Source organism: Cervus canadensis, chromosome 10 (assembly GCF_019320065.1).
Source record: "Cervus canadensis isolate Bull #8, Minnesota chromosome 10, ASM1932006v1, whole genome shotgun sequence".
Taxonomy (NCBI): Eukaryota; Metazoa; Chordata; class Mammalia; order Artiodactyla; family Cervidae; genus Cervus; species Cervus canadensis.
The window spans coordinates 58415592-58434682 of NC_057395.1; the positions used below are offsets into that span (position 1 = coordinate 58415592).

Genomic DNA, 19091 nt, shown 5'->3' on the forward strand with positions numbered 1-19091 from the left:
AGGAAGATCCCACATGCAACTGAGCCCGTGTGCTGCAACTACTGAGCCTGTGCTCTGGAGCCTAGGAGCCACAACTACTGAAGCCCACATGCCCTAGAGCTTGTGCTCTGCAACAAGAGAAGCCACTGCAATGAGAAGCCCGCGAACTGCGATAAAGAGTAGCCCCTGCTTGCCTCAACTAGAGAAAAGCAACAAAGACCCAGCGCAGCAGAAAATAAAAATAAATTAATTAATCTAATTAAACAAAAAAAGAAATAGCAGCCTCAGCAAACAGGTATCGAGCTCTTATGTCCCTGATACTGCGCTGAACGCTTTACAGACAACAGACCGAAGGGACTGATGGGCTATGGCAACAGCGTTCTGATTACAACCATGATCATCATTGAGGCCACCCCCAAGTTATTCTTTGTGTGTGAATGCTCAGTGGTGTCCTCCTCTTTGAGACCACATGGACTGTAGCCTGCCTGGCTCCTTTGTCCATGGGATTTCCCAGGCAAAAATACTGGAGTGGGTTGCCATTTCCTCCTCCAGGGGATCTTCCCAACTCAGGGATCGTACCTGCATCTCCTGCATCTCCCGCATTGCAGGAGGATTCTTTACCCCCTGAGCCATTGGGGAAGCCCAAAAGACCTACAGCACCCGGTATGCCCGTGGTCTCTCATGCAAGTACTAATCAGGCCCAACTCTGCTTAGCTTCCAAGATCAGGTGAGGTTAGGGGATTTCAGGGTAGTGTTAATTTGGGAACATTTGTGTAGAAACTTAAGAGATGAAGGAAGGCATGTATTTATATTTTTATTCTCTTTGGGCACAAAGACAGTTAGGTCCTAGGTACAACAGAAGAAACCTTCCTTGCCAATTTCCAAAAAGGACCTTTCCCCCAAATGCCCATCTTCATACAATAGTTGGGAGAAGGGAAAGGAGACTAGGGAAACAGAGGCAAAGAATAAGAGTTTCTCTCTCTGGGGAGACGTTCATACAATGGCCAGAGGCAAAGTGCTAATCCACACTGAACCGGCAATGAGCCACGGGAGTAATTAGCTATCTTCATTTATTCATACATCAGGTTTGAGCATCCACTATATGCCTGGCGCTCTGGGGAGATAAAGTGGTGAAGAAAACAGTTCCTGATCTCATGTCGGTGTGTATCCTAGCAGAGGAGACACACTCCAGTCACAACAGAAATAAACATAGGGTTTCTACTTCTCTTAAGGGCAGCCAAAAAAAATACAGAAAGTTATGAGGAATTCTGAGTGTAGTTAGGAAGTGGGGATGGATAAGGGCTTAGGGAACGTTTTCCTGAGAAACTGGCCATGGAAGTTGCAATCTGGGAGTGAGTAGAAATTAGTCGGATTGAGAAAAGGGGAGAAATCATCCAGGCAGAGGAAGAGAAATGGGTGAGGGAGGGAGTGAGTTTGTGTGTTTTTGTGAAGTGTATGGTGAGTCGGGGAAACTGAAAGATGTCCAGGCTGTCTTGTTGTTGCTATTGAGTTGCTAAGTTGTGTTCGATGCTTTTCCAACCTCATGGACTGTAGCCCAACAGGCTCCTCCATCCATAGGATTTCCCAGGCAAGAATACTGGAACAGGTTGCCATTTCCTTCTCCAGGGGGATCTTCCCAACCCAGAGATCAAACCTGCGTCTCCTTCATTGGCAGGTGGATTCTTTACTGCTAAGCTATCATGGAAGCCCTGACCAGGTTGTCTGGAGAGAAGTAAACAAAAACCTGAGGCTTCCTCCCATATTGGTTGATGTTTCTAATTTCTGGATGGGAAGGGGATTAGATGGAGCTGATGTGAAGCCAAAGAAGCTCATCAAAGCCAGTGGTGGTCCAGTCCAGGTGGGAGAGGCCTGAGGCTCTGAGGATGGAGGTGGTTGGCTATAGGAGCACAGTTGGGAGGAGCTGCTGAGGGATTGTGTGCAACCCTGAGGTGAGTCTTGAAAGAAGGGCAGGGTTATAACTGCTGAGAAAGAAAGAGAGTTGCACTGTGGATCAGGGGAAGTAAGATGCAGAGAGAGATGTGGTCCCATACTTTGTCTTCTGCAGTGATGTGAAAGCTGGCAGAAGCAGCTACAGTTCCAAGCAGAGGCCAGTTAGAGGAGCCTGTAGAAATGCCACCTGCTGAAGCTACCGACTTTTGTTTCTGCATCATTCCCAGTGCCAGGGTGGTCACATCCTCTCTAGACCAGGAGGGTGGGCACAGCTCTTAGGTGACTGCCCCACACTGGCTCTCTGAGAACCCAGCTTGCCTTCCTGCTTGCCTTTCCACTTTTCTTCAGTTCACTTGAAAGAGCAAAGTGGCAGAAACTCAGAGTGTTCAAGCTGGGCCTCATCTATTGTTTTTGCCACATTTCAAGGCTTTAAGGTGCCTGCGTCTAGGAGAGTTTAAGATCACAAGGCAGCAGGCAGAAGAGTAGGGATCCAAATGTGAGTCTCCCTGACTCTGAAGCCTGCTATGGCCAATTCACCGCACAGCCTCCCAAAGTCCAAGTCAATTCCTGTTCTACTCTGCTAAAGTCCCTGTGCGTGTGTGTGCTCAGCCTCTTAGTTATGTCCGGCTCTTGGAGGCCTCATGGACTTTGCAGCCCACCAGGCTCCTCTGCCCATGGAAGTTTCCAGGTAAAAATATTGGAGTGGGTTTCCATTTCCTACTCCAGGGGATCTTCCCAACCCAGGGATCAAACCTGGGTCTCTTGCATCTCCTGCATTGGCAGGAAGATTCTTTACCACTGAGCCACCTGGGAAGCCATAGGCAGGAGAGGCAAACTCAAATGATCATAAGAACCAGGCAAGAAGTATGTGTATGTCAGGGAGGAAGGCCAGGTGTCAGACATTTGAGAGTGGTGGGGACTTTGGCATGCTCAGACAGATTTCAAAAGATAACTATTAATATTGGGGTCAAATGACGTACTCTACTGCTGAGTCCAGCCCACTGCTAGGGTCTTAGAGGCCTCACCCTGGTTTCCTTTGCAAACTGGGCATTAAAACTAGGGGTCGCTGGAGCATTCATGCCCAATGCAGGAGTTCTCTAATGGACATTCTGTTCTGAAGCCTCCCACCCACCCCATTATGTTATCCATGACTATGGGCAAATTGCTCCTGGTCTGAGGCTCTCTCTATCCTCCCCTGCTGGCTCCCCTCTCTCCCTCCGCAAGGGTCCGATCAGCAGCATCACAGCCCAATCCTGCTCCCTCCTTGCTTTATCCTTCACAAGTCTCCCCCCACTCCCAGACTCTTGTACACCTGAAATTACAGAGTTAGTGGCAGGGGATAGGAGAATAAGGATCCTGGGATGTTTCCATTAAAGTAGCTAGAAAATAATCTTTTCCTTGGGAAGGTAATTATACCATGAGGGTATCAGCACACAGCAGGAAGTAGTAAATAAATAAATGCCATGAACAAGGAGAGAGAGAGATCATAAATGTGCAAGGAACTCTGAGTAGCAGGTGGTTGCTGGGTTCCTGCTGTGTACAACGTCATGGAACCCCATTAACAAGATGAGTGTTTTTCTTCTACTAAAATCCTTCTTTGAAAAGTGTCCATGCTTAGCATGTTAGCTTCCTTCTCACAGATTCCATGACTTACTTCCAAGAATTCTTAGTTAGTTTTAGGGGAAGGTGATGGAATGGTTCATACTTCCCTTCTGAGGGCCATGAGAGAGAACAGTTATACAGAAGTCACAATTTTTAAAACCACATATACTGTAAATATTTCAAATCCTGTGGTGTATGGGAAATGTGAACCCCTGAGGTTCACGAAGGTTTTCCCTAGATGTAGGAACTTCTTTGAGATCTGTGCAGTATTCTCTCATCCATCTTTATGAGGCTGCTGTCCAGACTTAGAACATCAGGAGTAAATGCAGAATGGAGAAAGCTCTTTGATCATCTTTAAAGACAAAGGTCTCCCCTTCAATGTATTTGGAAGTATTTCAAATCATGTAAATACATAGATAGGCTTAGAATGATCAAAGCAGAGAGAATGGTGCTATCTGTTGGCTTGTGACTGTTTATTTTCCATCATATTTTAAAGCATAATGTTGTTTTTTTTTTTTTTAAGGAGAGAGAGAGAAAGAAAATTTCCAAAAGCATAATAAAAATCCCCTTACCACCTCCATTTTTCCTTTCCCACCCACATTCTCCAAAAGGGGAAGAAAGAGAGAGGAAGAAGGACAACCCTGAGGAAGAAGCACAGTATCCACATGACATCTTTTCATGGGAGATGCTGATGAGTGACAACATTCTGTGAGGTAACCTCAGGAGAGATGAGGGAGGGGCAGACAGGCTTTCAAGGAGTCACTGCAAAGACTCTCTGGGGAGGCTCCCCACTTTGCAATGTCGATATAACAATGCAGACTTCTTACACACTGTATGTCAGCTAATATTGAGTTCCTGTAATTAAGCAAAGAGAAAAAAATTCCTCTCTAATCTTCCGGAGGTATATTGAGGCATGTTCATGCTGTTGTTTACTAATTTAGCCAATACCTCATTCATATGGATTGCGCATAACTTTTCAACTCGGTGCCAGGCACTGGGATAAGTAATCAGTATTGATTATCTCACTTGGTAGTCACAATTCCATAAAGCAGGGACTGTTACTAACGTCCCATTTAAGAGATGTGAAAGTTAAGTCACAGAGAGGGTGAGTGAGTAGCTAAAAGCTGCTCAGAGAGGCAAGGAATAGAACCAAGATTGGCACACAGGCAAATCTGACCCTGGAGTCTTTCCTTTTAGCCTTCAAGTCATAGTGGTTAGCACACTGTCCATCACACAATGTCATGTGCATTTTGCTGGATGAGGAAATGACCAAGGGTGCCTCAGGAGAGAGGGATGGCAAGCTGATAAAAAACATTTTAACACAGTTGGATAAATTGCATGGTTAGAGCATCAGAATTAGATACTGCATTAAGAATTAAGACAAAAAAAAAAGAATTCAGACAATGGCTTCAATGTAATAATGGACAAATAATGACACATTTGTATAATGGAATACTATACAGTCATTAAAAAGAATGAGGTAGAATTTATATGAGCTGAAGTGAAACAGTCTCAAAAACAGAGTATTATTATTTGACTGTGTCATGCAGCTGGTGGGATCTTAGCTCCCCGACCAAGGGTTGAACTTGGACCTGGGCAGCAAAAGTTCAGAGTCCTAACCACTTAAGCACCAGGGAATCCCTGAATGCTAATATTTTTAAATGCAAGATGAGAAACTGTGCAGATGGTATGCTTCTATGAGGACAGCATCTTTCTGGAAGAAGACATAAGTCATTGGGGCTACCCCTCTGGGTTGGGGAACTGGAGACCAGGAAACCCTAGAGATCTGGGATTAAAGGAAAACATACTTTCAGTCCATGTTCACTGGTACAGTTTCAGTTTTTAAAATCACATGTGCATGCTTTGATTTTTCAACTCAAGAATCTAGTGTAAAGAGGGTTCTGTTCTGTTGGAAGAAAATGACTTCTGTGTTGGTGAACTTGCACTCCTGCTTGTCATGATCACTGTTCTACTTCCAGATTTGCTAGATGGGAACCTTGACCAAGTCAGTCTTCATCTCAGCCAAAAGCATTTTGTCACATAAAAGCATCCCTCACCTGAGGAGACCCTTCATGAACTTCTGGGATAACTCACACCATTGATGGCACTTTCATTGTCCATCCATTCAGAGGACCATTTACAGCATGAAAGAAAAGCTGAGAAGTGTTTGGACCATTGTCGAGAACCAGCTGATTTTGTCAGTGTTTTTTTCTCCCCAGCTCCTTGAGAGTAGGACTACAGCGTGAAGATCCCCAGGGAAGGCCACAAAGACCTACCACTTAGATGCAACAGGGTCAGGGACTTCTCTGCTAGTCCACTGGTTAAGAATCTGCCTTCCAATGCAGGAGATATGGGTTCGATCCCTGGCTGGGGAATAAGATCCCACATGTCACTGGGCAACTAAGCCGGTGTGCCAGAGCTAGAGAGGACTCTGTGTGCCAAAATGAAAGCTCCTGCACGCTGCAACTAAGACCCGATTCAGCCAAAAAAATCAATAAATAATATTAAAAATAAATGCAACAGGGTCTAACTACAGGTGTGTTAAGAATCACAGAAGTTTGGACTTCCCTGGTGGTCCGTTGGTGAAGAATCCACCTGCCAATGCAGGGAACACAGGTTCCAACATTGGTCCAGGAAGATTCCACATGCTATGGGGCAACTAAGCCTGTGGGCCACAACTACTGAAGCCTGCGTGCCCTAGAGCCCATGCTCTGCAACGAGAGAAGCCACTGCAATGAGAAACCCGCACACGGCAACTAGAAAGGAGCTGCGCTCGCCACAACTAGAGAAAGCCCCCGGGCAGCAACAAAGACCCAGCACAGCCATAAATAAACAAATACAATTTGAAAAAAAAATTACGGCAATTTAGTCTGGAAGAAGCTTTAAGGGAGTTTCTGGGCTGGCCCAGGCAAGTGTGAGAGGCATGGAATGAGCCTCCAGGCAAACAGGGGAGGCGGGCAGCCTTTGTCCCCATCACGCCCCCTCCGCTCTGGTCAACTGCAGAATGACAGGAGTCCTGGGCACAAACACCTGGACCAGATGGGTGGCCTCCTTTGAGGGGGCTGTTCCCAAGACCAGAAATGAAGGATGAGCAGCCGGAGGACACTGCAGCTGTGCATTGCATGCTTCTAACACTGGGGAAGGTGTTAGCTTAACCACTTGCATGGAATTGTATTATGAGACCACCAGGCCTCCTCTTCTTTCTCTTCTTTAAGTTATATTAACTTTTCTTTCCTTTCATGAATTTCAGTAGCTATCTGTAGCCACAATTACATTGAAAAGTAAAATTCCACAAGTTACAGGGAACCGAGAGTCGCTTAACATAGCAAGATGGTACATTTCGCAACCAGAACTTGCCTGGAGATTGGCAACTCTATTAAATTATTTCCTTTGAATGTGTCATGCCTAAACATGGGTGCTGCAGAACTTGAGACACCGTGGCTGCATTGATCTGCTTTTCATTTTCAGAAATTTTTAGAAATATTTAGATTTTTTTTTTAATGAAGTGAGAGCTAAGTGATTTCTTGCATCATCCCCACAGTATAAAGAAGGGTAGTTTCTTTTGGAGTTTTTTTTTTTAACTTTGCAAAGTAGTTAAATGAGAGATGCTGAGGGAAAACTGCTGTCTTTCTTGTGCTTAATATTAATTTGCTTGGATGGGCTAGGAAAATAACTGGTTTCCACTACTCCACTTTGAGGAAAAAATTGAAAAGTTCTGGACAGAAAGGCTCCAGAATGCAGAGAAAGTCATCTGAAGTTATTTAACTGAGATATTGAAATACCCTTTTCCAGATTAAGAGAAACAGGACTTTCCTGGTGGCTCAGTGGTAAATAATCCATCTGCCAATGCAGGGGACATGGGTTTGATCCTTGGTCTAGGAAGATCCTACATGTCACAGAGCAACTAAGCCTGTGAGCCACAACTACCGAGCCCATGCTCTAAGGCCTGAGAGCCACAGCTACTGAAGCTCACTTGCCCTAGAGCCCACACTCTGCAATAAGAGAAAGCATCGCAATGAGAAGCCCGTGAACTGCAACAAAGAATAACCCCCACTCGCCTCAACTAGAGAAACCTGAGAGCAGCAACAAAGACCCAGTGCAACCAAATAAAAAAAAAAGAAAGAAAGAGCATGCTAAGAATGCATCAAAAATATTAAAAGAAAAAAAAAAAGAGAGAGAGAGAAACAAATAAAAGAAGGTTTCCTTGTTTTCTCAACATCTCTAAAAATGATCCTGACTATGTGAACAGGCACAACCTTAACTGATTTCTCCATCAGAACGTTGAACTCTGATCTTTTCAGCTTTGAATTCTTCCTGATGGTTCAGATGTAAAAGTCTCTCACACGGGGACTTCCTTAGACACAGAAGGCATTGTCGACTAATAAGAGTTTGAGGAAGAGACAGTGGCCAGAAAAAAATTCCAAAGCCACTGAGTGGAAATGAGGCATTTTCTTCCCTGATGCCTGAATAGTGTGGTTATCCAATAGATTTGGGTCTTCACCAGACCCAGATGTTTGAATATACTTCCCCTATTCATGGGAACTTTGCTAAAATATGCTTTCCCTGCTTCACTGATTTGACACTTATCAAGCACAAACTGTATGTCTGATGTGTATTAGGGGGAGCAAGGTGAACAAGTTCCCTTAGTCTAAGCTCAGGGTTGAAACGATCAAACAGTGAAGATCTCCCAGGTCTTCTAAGTAATTGATCTTTTTGGATGTGGCCCAAGACAGGTTGGTGTTGTACCAAACTGTTTTTGTAGCCTGTAGTGCCCTAGAGACGCAGGATATTTGTTCATCCATTCCCCAAAGCCCCTTTCCACCTCCAAGTTCCTTCCTTGCTAGACAAGTCCCTGAATTTTTGTTTAAGATACTTGGTTTGGGGAAAAGAGTTATTGAGAGCAAAGGTGGGCCAAGGTAAGTGGTTGGGATTCAGCCTTCTCTTGTGAGAAACTTGTGGAGGGAGGAAGGCAAGTAGCTGAGAACTTCCTGGATCTCAGGACAGGACCCTCATCTGAAAGTGTAGGGTTCCCATCCAGCTCCAACCACCCCCCCACATTTTGCATAGTTTCTTCTCTTATTCTTATCTCCTATTTTGTGAAAGTCATCAGAGGAATTAAAGAAAGTGACAGGTGTGATCTTTTCCTATCTCATCTTTTCCTTCCTTCCTTTTTTCTTGCTTTGAAAGGTAAAGGGAAGGAATGGTGTGGAGACCAAAGAAGGTGTTTCATGGCCTTTGAGCAGTCTGAAGCAATTACACCACCCCTATTGGGGGAAAGCTTTGTCTAAGACTGTGCTTCTTAAACTTTGTGTGTCTATTAACTGCATAGGAAAGGAAAAAAGGAAAGTGAAGTCACCCAGTTGTGTCCAACTCTTTGCAACCCCATGGACTGTAGCCTACCGGGCTCCTCCACCCATGGGATTTTCCAGGCAGGGGTACTGGAGTGGGTTGCCATTTTCTACTCCAGGGGAATCTTCCTGGCCCAGGGATCGAACCTGGGTCTCCCATATTACTGGAAGACGCTTTACCGTCTGAGCCACCAGGAAGGGTGACTATTAACTGCATGCTTCCTGTCATATCTGTGTGCTGTTTGTATACTTTCTAACTTAAAGAACAATATTAAATTAAGCCAATTAAAAAAAAAACACTCTCCCAAAGCAATATGACCTATGAAATTAAAAATTTGATGAGCTAGCTTTGGTTTTTTCCCAATGCACATTAGAATACATAGCTAACATTAACAAATCTCCCATCTATGGACCACACCTAAAGTAATCTCGTGTGACCGAGGTCAAAGTCCCTGCAGGGTGTGGTTTTTCCATTTGATTGATCAGGAAGAATTCAAACCTGGTCCAAGCTATTTAATAGATTGCAGAGAAATAAGTGAAGGTTCATACTTGTTCACGGAATTCTCCATTGCCTAGGGTCATTTTTAGGGCTGTTAGGAAAGCAACAAGCCACCTGTTCTTTAAGTTCTTCTCCCCTTCTGTTAGCAGGATTTTTTTCCAGGTTACCAGGTTTATTCATTTTGTTGTCAGTAATGAGCCACAGACAAACCAATTGCTAGTCTTACAGGAGACACCACAAGGAAGGTTATAGACAATGTGCTCTGCAACTGTCCCTGTTGATTTTCTGATCCCTACATTTTGGTGTTTCCCAAAGTATAAAAGCCACTTGATGTTTCCACTGTTAGTAATTGATTCTCATGCTCTTTCAACCTGTGAGTTTAAATTCTGAACCCAAGTGAACATTCTTTTTTAAAATATATTATTTATCTGGCTACAACAGGTCTTAATTGTGGTGTGCAGAATCTAGTTCCCTGACCAAGGATTGAACCAGGGTCTGCTGCCCTGGGAGCTTGGAGTCTTAGCCACTGGACCACCAAGCACCTTTCAGCTTTTGTTAACCAGATGTCAAATATCTCCAAGAGAGAAGCATCCTACTGCTTTCTTACCCCAGTTCTCCCCAACTGCAACCCCCAAATGATAGGCTGCTGTAACAAATGTGTGACAAACAAAACTGCTGTTGCTCTTGGGACGCAAAGGTTAGTTCCCTGACCAGGAATCAAACCCATGACCCCTGCCCTGGCAGCCCAGAGTCTTAACCACTGGACCACCAGAGAAGTCATGAGAAGCAATGGTTTAAAGAAAAAGAACATTTCACTAATTTATAAAGTCATGGCAAACCACTCTGAATGGGCAGATGGGTCTCCTGGACTTGCCCAGGATGAACACTTCCTTGAGGTGCCTTAGGAACCGGCAAACCCTTCTTGCGAGGAGCCGCCCCTCTGCTGCATTCTGGGTCCTAACTCTGTCCTGGCCGTGGGCACGCAAGAGCCCTCTCCCATTCTGCTAAACACATGGCTCATGAGCACTGCATCTGGAAGTGGTTCCTAACAGATGACTTCCCCTTTTTGCAACTCATGTTGAAGTCTTCGAGTATCACTTGTAGGGGCATTTTTTTGTTGTTACTAGCCTCCCACCTTCCTCCTTTGAAGTTATTTCCCCTCTTGTCATTTCCTCCCTGAGTCATCACGGTTCCAAGATGACCACACATGTTTCTACAGCCGCTTCCCCATTCCATTATCATGCAGGCCACTTTCCTTTGAAAAGTCTCCTAGCAGATGTTTTTAACTTTAGGGGTAAGTGCGATGGTGTTGTGTTGTGTTTTGCTTCCTCCCCTACTCCACCACCACCGCCCCCCCTGCCCCCAGCAAAGTGAGCTCTTTAGTAAATACCCTGTTAAGGGAATTAAAGGTTATCAAACAGGGGAAAGAATAATATTCTGTACTGGATTTTTAATGCTAATGATGATTTATTAAGTATTGAGAAAGGAGACTAAACCTTTTTTCTCTGTGGCATTTAGAGCAGCATCTGGCTTAATGTTTGTGGAATGAAGGAAAGGATTTTCTTTTTTTTTTTTTTGAAGGAAAGGATTTTCAACAGAAAATGGAAATAAAGTTGGTGAAAAATAAACATCAGTTTCTTGGGACTTTCCTGGTGGTCCAGTGGTTAAGATTCTGAGCTTCCACTACAGGGGGGCAAGGGTTCAATCCCAATTCTGGGTACTTATCTCTCAGGCCACTCAGTGCAGCCAAAAAAAAAAAAAAAAAATCGAGGGGGCTGGGAGGGTGGTTTAAGAGGAAGGGGATACATGGGATATATGTCTACTTAAAGCTGATTCACATTGTTCTATGGCAGAAACCAACACAGCACTGTAAAGCAATTATCCTCCAATTAAAAAATTAAATAAAAAATCAGTTCCTTAGAAAATTATTTAGCACATGCAGTTCACTAAAAGCTATTTATATCTTTATTCACTCTTCATTCTGTTCACATCTCCTGGTGACTTTCAAACACCAAACATCTTATTTTTTTCAAAAAGCAGAGCGAATGATGCTTCTCCATGTGCATCGGGAACAGCAGGGTACCATCCAAGATGGAAAGGAAGCCCTGCTCGGTCTCCTGACTCACCTCCTGCTTCTGCACTCTCCCACTGACTGCCGTGGGCACCCAGCAGCCTGAGTGATCTTTTAAAAGGTAAGACAGTCCATGTCACCTTCTGCTTTAAACAGGCTACTGCTTTATACTGCAGTTCAAGTTCTTAGTCCAAGTTCTTACAGTGTCGACGAGACCCAGTGTGCACAGGACACTGCTGACCCCTCAAATGTCACTTCTGACACTTTCTCCCCTTGTGACTCTTCTTTAACATCACTGGCTTTTTCACCGACACTCTGCTCTGCTGAGTTCATTCCTGCCCTTGCATTTGCTGTTCCCTCTGCCGGGAATACTTTCCCCATCATTCCAGTTTCCAGAGAGGCCCTTTTTGTCTATCACCTCTGCCAGGTCACCCTGTTTGGTTTTCTTTAGGGCAGTTAGCAGCATCTGAAATCATTGTGTCCCTTTACTGACTTACTGACCTTCTGACTCCACGGGAGCAGGGTGTTGATCACCCTGATCCCCAGAGCTTGATAACTATGTGTTGGGTGAAAGGATGACAGTGAACCATGAGTTGTGTTTTCCACTGGGTGCTGTGTTGGCCTGTCCTGCCTTGGGAGGCAGGTGAAGGGGTCAAGCTGCTGGATAAGGTCAGAGGGAGGCCACCAGTCCTTATGGCTATGACTTCGGTTGCAAAGGCTCAGAGCTAAAGCAATATCTGATCACGGGAGAAGGAGCAGGTGATTCTCAAGTGTCTAGGTTGAGAGGTGGGTCAGGTTGGGGCCAGGGAGGGGTTAGGAAAGCTGAGAGTCAGGGATGACCTCTGTTCCCAGACATCTGATAAGCGGGAAGTACTGTTCCTGTCCTCAAGGCTGTGTTGCAAGGGCTCTGCACGCCTGTTAACCTCCCATTCATTCACACACACACATACACCTAAGTGTTTCTTGAATACCTACTGTGTGTAGGCACTAAAGATGCAGCACTGAGGGTTTCCCTGATGGCTCAGTGGTAAAGAATCTACCTGCCAATGCAGGAAACACAGGTTCCGCCCCTGATTGGGAAGATCCCACATGCCATGGACAACGTAGCCCATGCACCACAACTATTGAGCCTAGAGCCCAGGAGCCACAACTACTGCAGCCCATGAACCTAGAGCCCATGCTCTGCAACAAGAGAAGGCACCATAATGAGAAACCTGCACTCCACAACTAGAGTACCCCCGCCACGCTCTGCAACTAGAGAAAGTCCTTGTGCAGCAAAGAAGATCCAGCACAGCTATAAGTAAATACGTAAAGTTGCAGCGCTGAATGAGAAAGCCCAGATCTATCCCTGATGGAGTTGACTTTCCAGAGCGGGAAACAAACAATTTCCCATCTTGATAAGAGAGGCTGAGATGCATGGTGAGATGATGCAATGGGTGTATAAAGGGAGGCGGTTTAGATAGCGTGGTGCAGAGAGGCCTCTGGCTGGCGAGATGCTTGAGAGGAGTACCCAGTGGTCCAGCCACAGGAAGAGAGGAGCATGCCAGGCCAGGAATGGCAGGGGAGAAGGGGAAGGAATTCGGTGAGGGAGGAATTCAGCTCCAGTGGGGGAGCTGGTGGGAGTGGATCAGGTAAGGCCTTGTGGGCCATGGCAAGCTCTCTGCATGTGATCCCAGTTGTTCTTCTTCAACAAATACTGGGTTTCAAGTGTCTCATGACGACTTCAGAGCTTCTAAAGGTACAAGGAGAGCCTAAAATTGCTCCCCGCTCACAAACAAAGCCTCAGTGAGCATTCTTGCCCAGAAGCACCAGAGTAGGAGAGTCTCAACAACTGGTGGACACTCTGACGCCACCCTAGTCTATCAGGGTTTAAACCAACCCTGGGAATGTTGGTGGTTTTTTTTAAAAAACAATTCAAAGTCTTCACTATAGACCCTCCTTGACTGAATCTGGAACCATTCCACTCAGAGGTGTGATGGAGCAGGACCATTTGCTTTTCAACCAAAGCTGAAATCTGAAATGCTGACAACATTTCAGGACATTTAAAAGTTCTTAAAACATAAATATGATTTCAATCAGTTCTCTGGACCATCCACCCTTCAGTAACACAATGAAGACACTTGTCTGAAAACTCCCTTCAGAAAACCAAGTGAGCAAACAGCCTATAGCTCTACTCATAAGAGAGAACGTCTAGACTGTAGAGAAAATACTACAGAAAGTAGGTTTTCAAATAGTCGAGATTCTCAGAAAGGGATGGAAAATAACCATCATGCTTATCTGACCCATGATTCCTCTTTCAATTTCTGGACATTCACTCCAGGAAGACAAAGATGCTATTTTCAGTATCACTTCTAAGTGTGGGGACGTGTGCACGCACGCACGCACACACACACACACACACACTCAGAAGTAAACACAATTTGCAACCAATGGGACTGAATCACAAAAGTAGGCGCAGACTCTATTTTCACAAATAAGGCACTTATGAAATGACCAAAAGTCCAAAGCAAAGACTTACATTTAATAAAACCACTTATTCATCTTGTCTTTTAGACCTAATTTTCTAGCTTTTGAATGAGTTGGACGTGGAGCCAGTCAGCTACAGTCCACTGAGAGGCTGGGTTTACCAACTTGGCAACGCATCATGGTCTCTATTTTTGTTGCAGTCACACTGTTTGAGGTCAGTGTTTCCTAGCTCTAATTTTATCACGTTTATTTTTCAGTTTTTCTCTTCATTTAATAAGAGAGTTTGGGGAAACTTTATAAAAGTCAGACAATTACACAGAGTCTGCTGTGCACACAGGTGAAACTCTATTGACGAGGAAGTCCAGGTTGGCTGTTAGGCAGCAACACTGAGGACAGCCCGAGAGGGCAGGCTCCGTTCGCCTCCCGACGTGCACAGGCAGCCATCGGGGCATGAGAGGTGTTGGGGGGACCCGAGTGAAAAGCGGGGCTGCTTTAAAGTCAGATGCCCCCCCTAAAAAAAAATAAAGTCAGATGCCCCAATGTGGGGGACCGCTCCCATGGCACGACCCCTCAAGTATTGTGTTACCATCAGAAGCACCTAAACAACAATGTAGGCATTAAAAATACTGAGGTAGATCAACAGTGCTAAAACAGACAGCATTCTAATACATAATTTTCACTGTGAAAGACAAGAAGCCCCACAGATATTCAGTTACTGCTCCCACTCTTGTAAAGCCATTTTTTAAAAGCATATTATTTTATTTGTGAATTGGTGGTTTTGTAGGAATGCTGGGGAAACTGTGAGGTGAGGCTGCCTTAGGACTGGGAGTGGAAGACTTGGGTTCTTGCCCTGCGACTGCCCTTACCGGGTGGGGACATTTGAACCAGTTCACATGTCATTCATCTAAGACTTGGGTCGGCAAACTAGGGCCTTTGGACCAAATCTGCATGACCAGTCCAAGAGTTAAGAATGATTTCATATTTTTAAAGGGTTGTAAAAACAAACAAGAATTTGCACTGGAGATCAGAGGTGGCCCACAGAGCATAAAACACTATCTGGCTCTTTATGAAAACAGTGTGGACCTCTTGCCTAAGGATCAGGTTGTAGTGAGGTGGTTAAGAGCTGGGGCTTGGGTCAGTCTACCTGGTTGGTTCCTGGCATTCTACTTACTAGCAAATGACCTTGTCAAGTTGTTTCAAGGTCATCTGTCCTTATCTGGTCTACTTTCCTCATCCGTAAAATGAGGATAAAAGTAACACACCTATCTCATGGAGATGGTGAGAGGATATAATAAGAAAAAGCAAGCAGAAAACTCAGCACCAGGCCTGGCAGATGGACAGTCAGTAAAGGTCAGCTGTTACTATCTGTATAATATCAATAATAGAATTTTTTTTTCAATAATAGAATTTTATGGGGATGCTGAGACTATCAGATATATGTTACATGCATATATATATATATATATATATATATGCTAATCACATGCTGTAAAGTTCTGTAGAAACTGGGCAGATTTAGCGGCCCATAAATAAAAAGAAGTCTAAATCATAAAAAAAACTGGATATTCATAGAAAATGCCAACATTAGGAAAGAAATAAAAAGTAGTGGATTGTTCTAGATGACGGTTGACAGAGACCTAACAAACAAAATGTGTGATCCTGGAATGAGTCTGGGATTAGAAAAACAAAACACTCACATACACAAAGACATACTAATAGCCAAAAAAGGTAGGAAGGATAATTTTTGATTTCTGGAAAATGTGAATGTAGCCTGCATCTAAATATATACAAATAGATGCACACAAATGTGATAAAGTGCCTGGAATCAGTGAATCTAGGTAAAGGATAATGCATAAGTTTACTGAATTTTTTTTTTTCTGTTTTCCCAGTGCTTTAAAACTTTTTCAAAGAAAATAGTTGAGTACAAAATTCTAGGGTAGCTAAGATATATAACAGAGGCTGTCATAGGCTATTCAGCTGTAACTTTCACTAGTGACACCTATGATTATTATTTTAATGATAAATATCACATATTTAATCATATAAACAAGCTCCCCATTTCATAATTGCTTCATTTCTTTTTCCTGTTCTACTTAAAATTTTAAGAAGATGTAGCAAAATAACCCTGACCTTCACTTTCCCTGTGTCTGAGCAGTTTTTTTTTTTTTTTTTAAGCAGCCATTTCAACTTTATAATAGCAAAACCTTTTTGATCCTTGCCACAGACTTGAGCTCTGCTCAGGCATAATCAGTACAGAAGGTATGAAAACAGCATAGGAAAGCCTGCTGAGGGCTCAGGGCCAGAGCAGAGACCTGTGTCTCGCTCAGAAATGTGTTAGAAGATGAATGGGCACAAAGAGATGGGTTGTGTTATCAATCATGTACACTGAGTTTTGCTAGAAAATAATTTGCATCCAACTCTGAGTCAGACTGGTAAGGAGCTTTACAGGACATATATTTTCTGCACTTAAACTGCCATGAAACTTTCCCCTCTAGAGCTTACAGGTTACTGTTACATTTTTTACTTCATCCGAAACTCAGCACTGAAATCAGCTGCTGTCCTTAACCCAAACAGACTGCTCCATCTTCTGCCCCTGCAGACCGCCCAGCCACTCACCTTGGGCACTCTGTCCAGGATGCCTGCTCCTTTCATGTTGCTCCTGTGAACCAGCTCCTCTGAGCCCGGCGGCTGATATCTCTGACTTCAGAAGCGGTTACGCAATGTCACTGCATGCCTCTGGCTGGTTCTCAGAAACTGAATTCTATGGAGCTATCTGACAGCACAGGAAATTGTCAGAATGGTTCTCCCAGAAGGCAGACTTTATGGAAAGGAGGAGAAGAAAAGAGGTGAAGGAGGGGAGATGAGAAATCAAGGCCACCCTCACTCCTCAATGCCTCTACGTCTATGAGTAGAGACTGTCACACATTTGCTCTGAGAAACCACAAAAGGGGAAAAAAATAGTCTTCTCCTTTATAGGGTGAAGTTCCTACTTTGAAAAGCTGAGTGTATGAATGCACGGCAGTCTCATTCCTTGAACGTCGTGGAACAACTCCCACTGGACAGACCAAACTTATTTCTCTGATTACAGGCCGCCAGGACACATTTCTGATAGCAGTCAGTGTTTCTTCCTTCTTGCCCCTTAAGATTTGCCCTGCAACAGCCAGAGAAAATGAGTCCGGGGATGGGGGAGCGGTACCCAGGAGACCTCCTCCCACATCTTTCTGGGTCAGGCACACACGTCCTCCTGCTCCGACCCCCATTGCCCACCCCCTGGTCTTTGGGTGTGGTCTCTGCAGCAGGGCTATGCTGAGCACTTGTCAATACAAGTACATTATCTCGCAAATCTCACCCGCCCACCATCTGAACTTGAAGCCACAATGCTAGTTCATCATGCAATTCAGTACAACTTGCTAAATTGTTCCACTTTCCTTGTGTGCATGCGTGCTTAGTTGCTCAGTCACGTCCAATTCTTTGCAATCCTTTGAGCTGTAGCCCACCAGGCTCCTCTGTTCATGGATGTCCCAGGCAAGAATACTGGAAAGGGTTGCCATTTCCTTCTCCAGGGGATCTTCCTCATCCAGGAATCGAACCTGAGTTTCCTGTGGCTCCCGCATTGCAGGCAGATTCTTTCCACTTTCCTTAAATTCAGACTAAATATCCAGAGAGGACCTACAGAGGCGCAAAAGGCTTGCTAGGCATGTTGGCATTTTTGTTTCATGTAAACAAACTGGTGTCCATCCTTCCAGCCATGCTCAGGTTCTCCAATGAGCTCTCTCTCTCTTCCCATCCTGTGATTACAGCACTTACTGTCTTGTCTGCTGGTTGTCCTGTCTGAGCACCAGGAAGGATTTATGAGTGGAAAGAGCTGATTTCCAGTGGGAGACAATCTATATTCTAAATTGTTACCTTTGTTGGAACTTCCCTGGCCAAATGGTTGACATGTTATAGATGAGAGCAAATAAGAGGGAAAGAACAAAGATCACACAGAACCATCACAAAATGACTGAGCAACAAGCTCAAGGTGGAGATCCATAGAGCGGAGGACAGAGATAGGAGAAGAGGGAATAATCTAGGAAAGGCTTCACATGGAAGGCAAGGTATGAGAAGCAGGGGCAGGTCAGTGTAGAGCCTGGACTAACAGATGGTACCTGTTTATCTTTTACAGGTACATACCCTGTTTATCCTGTTTATCTTTACAGATGAGACAAATCATTAGTACTACTGCAGGTGATATTTGTGAGGCAAAGGCCGCTACAAAATAGCAGATGATTTTAAATATGAATCTGGATATTTCTCTCAGGTGTACCAATTTGCTCCTGCTTTCTTCTGGCTTTACCAGCTCCTCTGTGTCAGTGACCTTGGGTCATGGAGCACCTTATAAGGAAGAGGCAAGCACTGTCTAGCTAAGGCTGAGGTTCGTGTTTTCAGAGAGGGAATCTATGAAACCAAACTCTGATGCTTCTTATGTATAGAGATGGAATGATGTTATGATTGCATTTTTAAAAGCCCTTATCTCTCAGAGATATACACTGAAATATTTACAGACAAAATTTGAGAATTCAAAATAATTCAAGGGGAAAGTAGATAGAGGTAATTAGAACAATACTGGGCATGAGCTGAAACTTGGGAAGTCTGAGTGATGGATCCATGGGGATTCATTGTACTGTACTGCTGATATTGAATTTTAAAAAGTAACAGCTTTATTAACATATAATTCACATGGACCCCTCGGAGAAGGGAATGGCAACCCACTCTGGTATTCTTGCCTGAAGAATTCCATGGATGGAGGAGCCTAATGGGCTACAGTCTATGGAATCGCAAGGGGTCAGACTTGACTGAAGCGACTGACATTTTCACTACTTCACTCTGACATACCACAGAAGTATGATTCAGTGTTTTTTTTAGTATAATCAGAGTTGTGCAACCATCACCACTATTTAATTTCAGAACTTTTTCATCACCCCAATCAGAAAGACGATACCTATCAGTAGTCACTCCTTTTTCTCCTCTCCACACTGGCAACCTCTGTTTTCTATTGTATTGTTGACTGCTGAGTCTATTTGGAAAAAAGTAGAAAGGCTGGACAAAGTTGCTCAAGTGATGAACAGATATAGACTCTGAACCCAAGTCTCCTGGAAGAGACAACAGACAGATTTCACGCCAATTTAAGTTTGGA

The 19091-nt window shown here is 44.2% G+C and overlaps 1 protein-coding gene across 1 annotated transcript in view; it reads right to left on the minus strand.

The window, feature by feature from the left end:
- The window catches only part of CASS4 (Cas scaffold protein family member 4), a 37599-nt gene extending 20678 nt beyond the window's left edge, over positions 1–16921 (minus strand). Inside the window, exon 1 of the mRNA XM_043480221.1 lies at positions 16532–16921. Coding sequence (XP_043336156.1) covers positions 16532–16567 — 36 coding nt within the window. The 5' untranslated portion in view covers positions 16568–16921. The remainder of the gene's footprint in view (positions 1–16531) is intronic.
- Positions 16922–19091: the final 2170 nt, after the last annotated feature.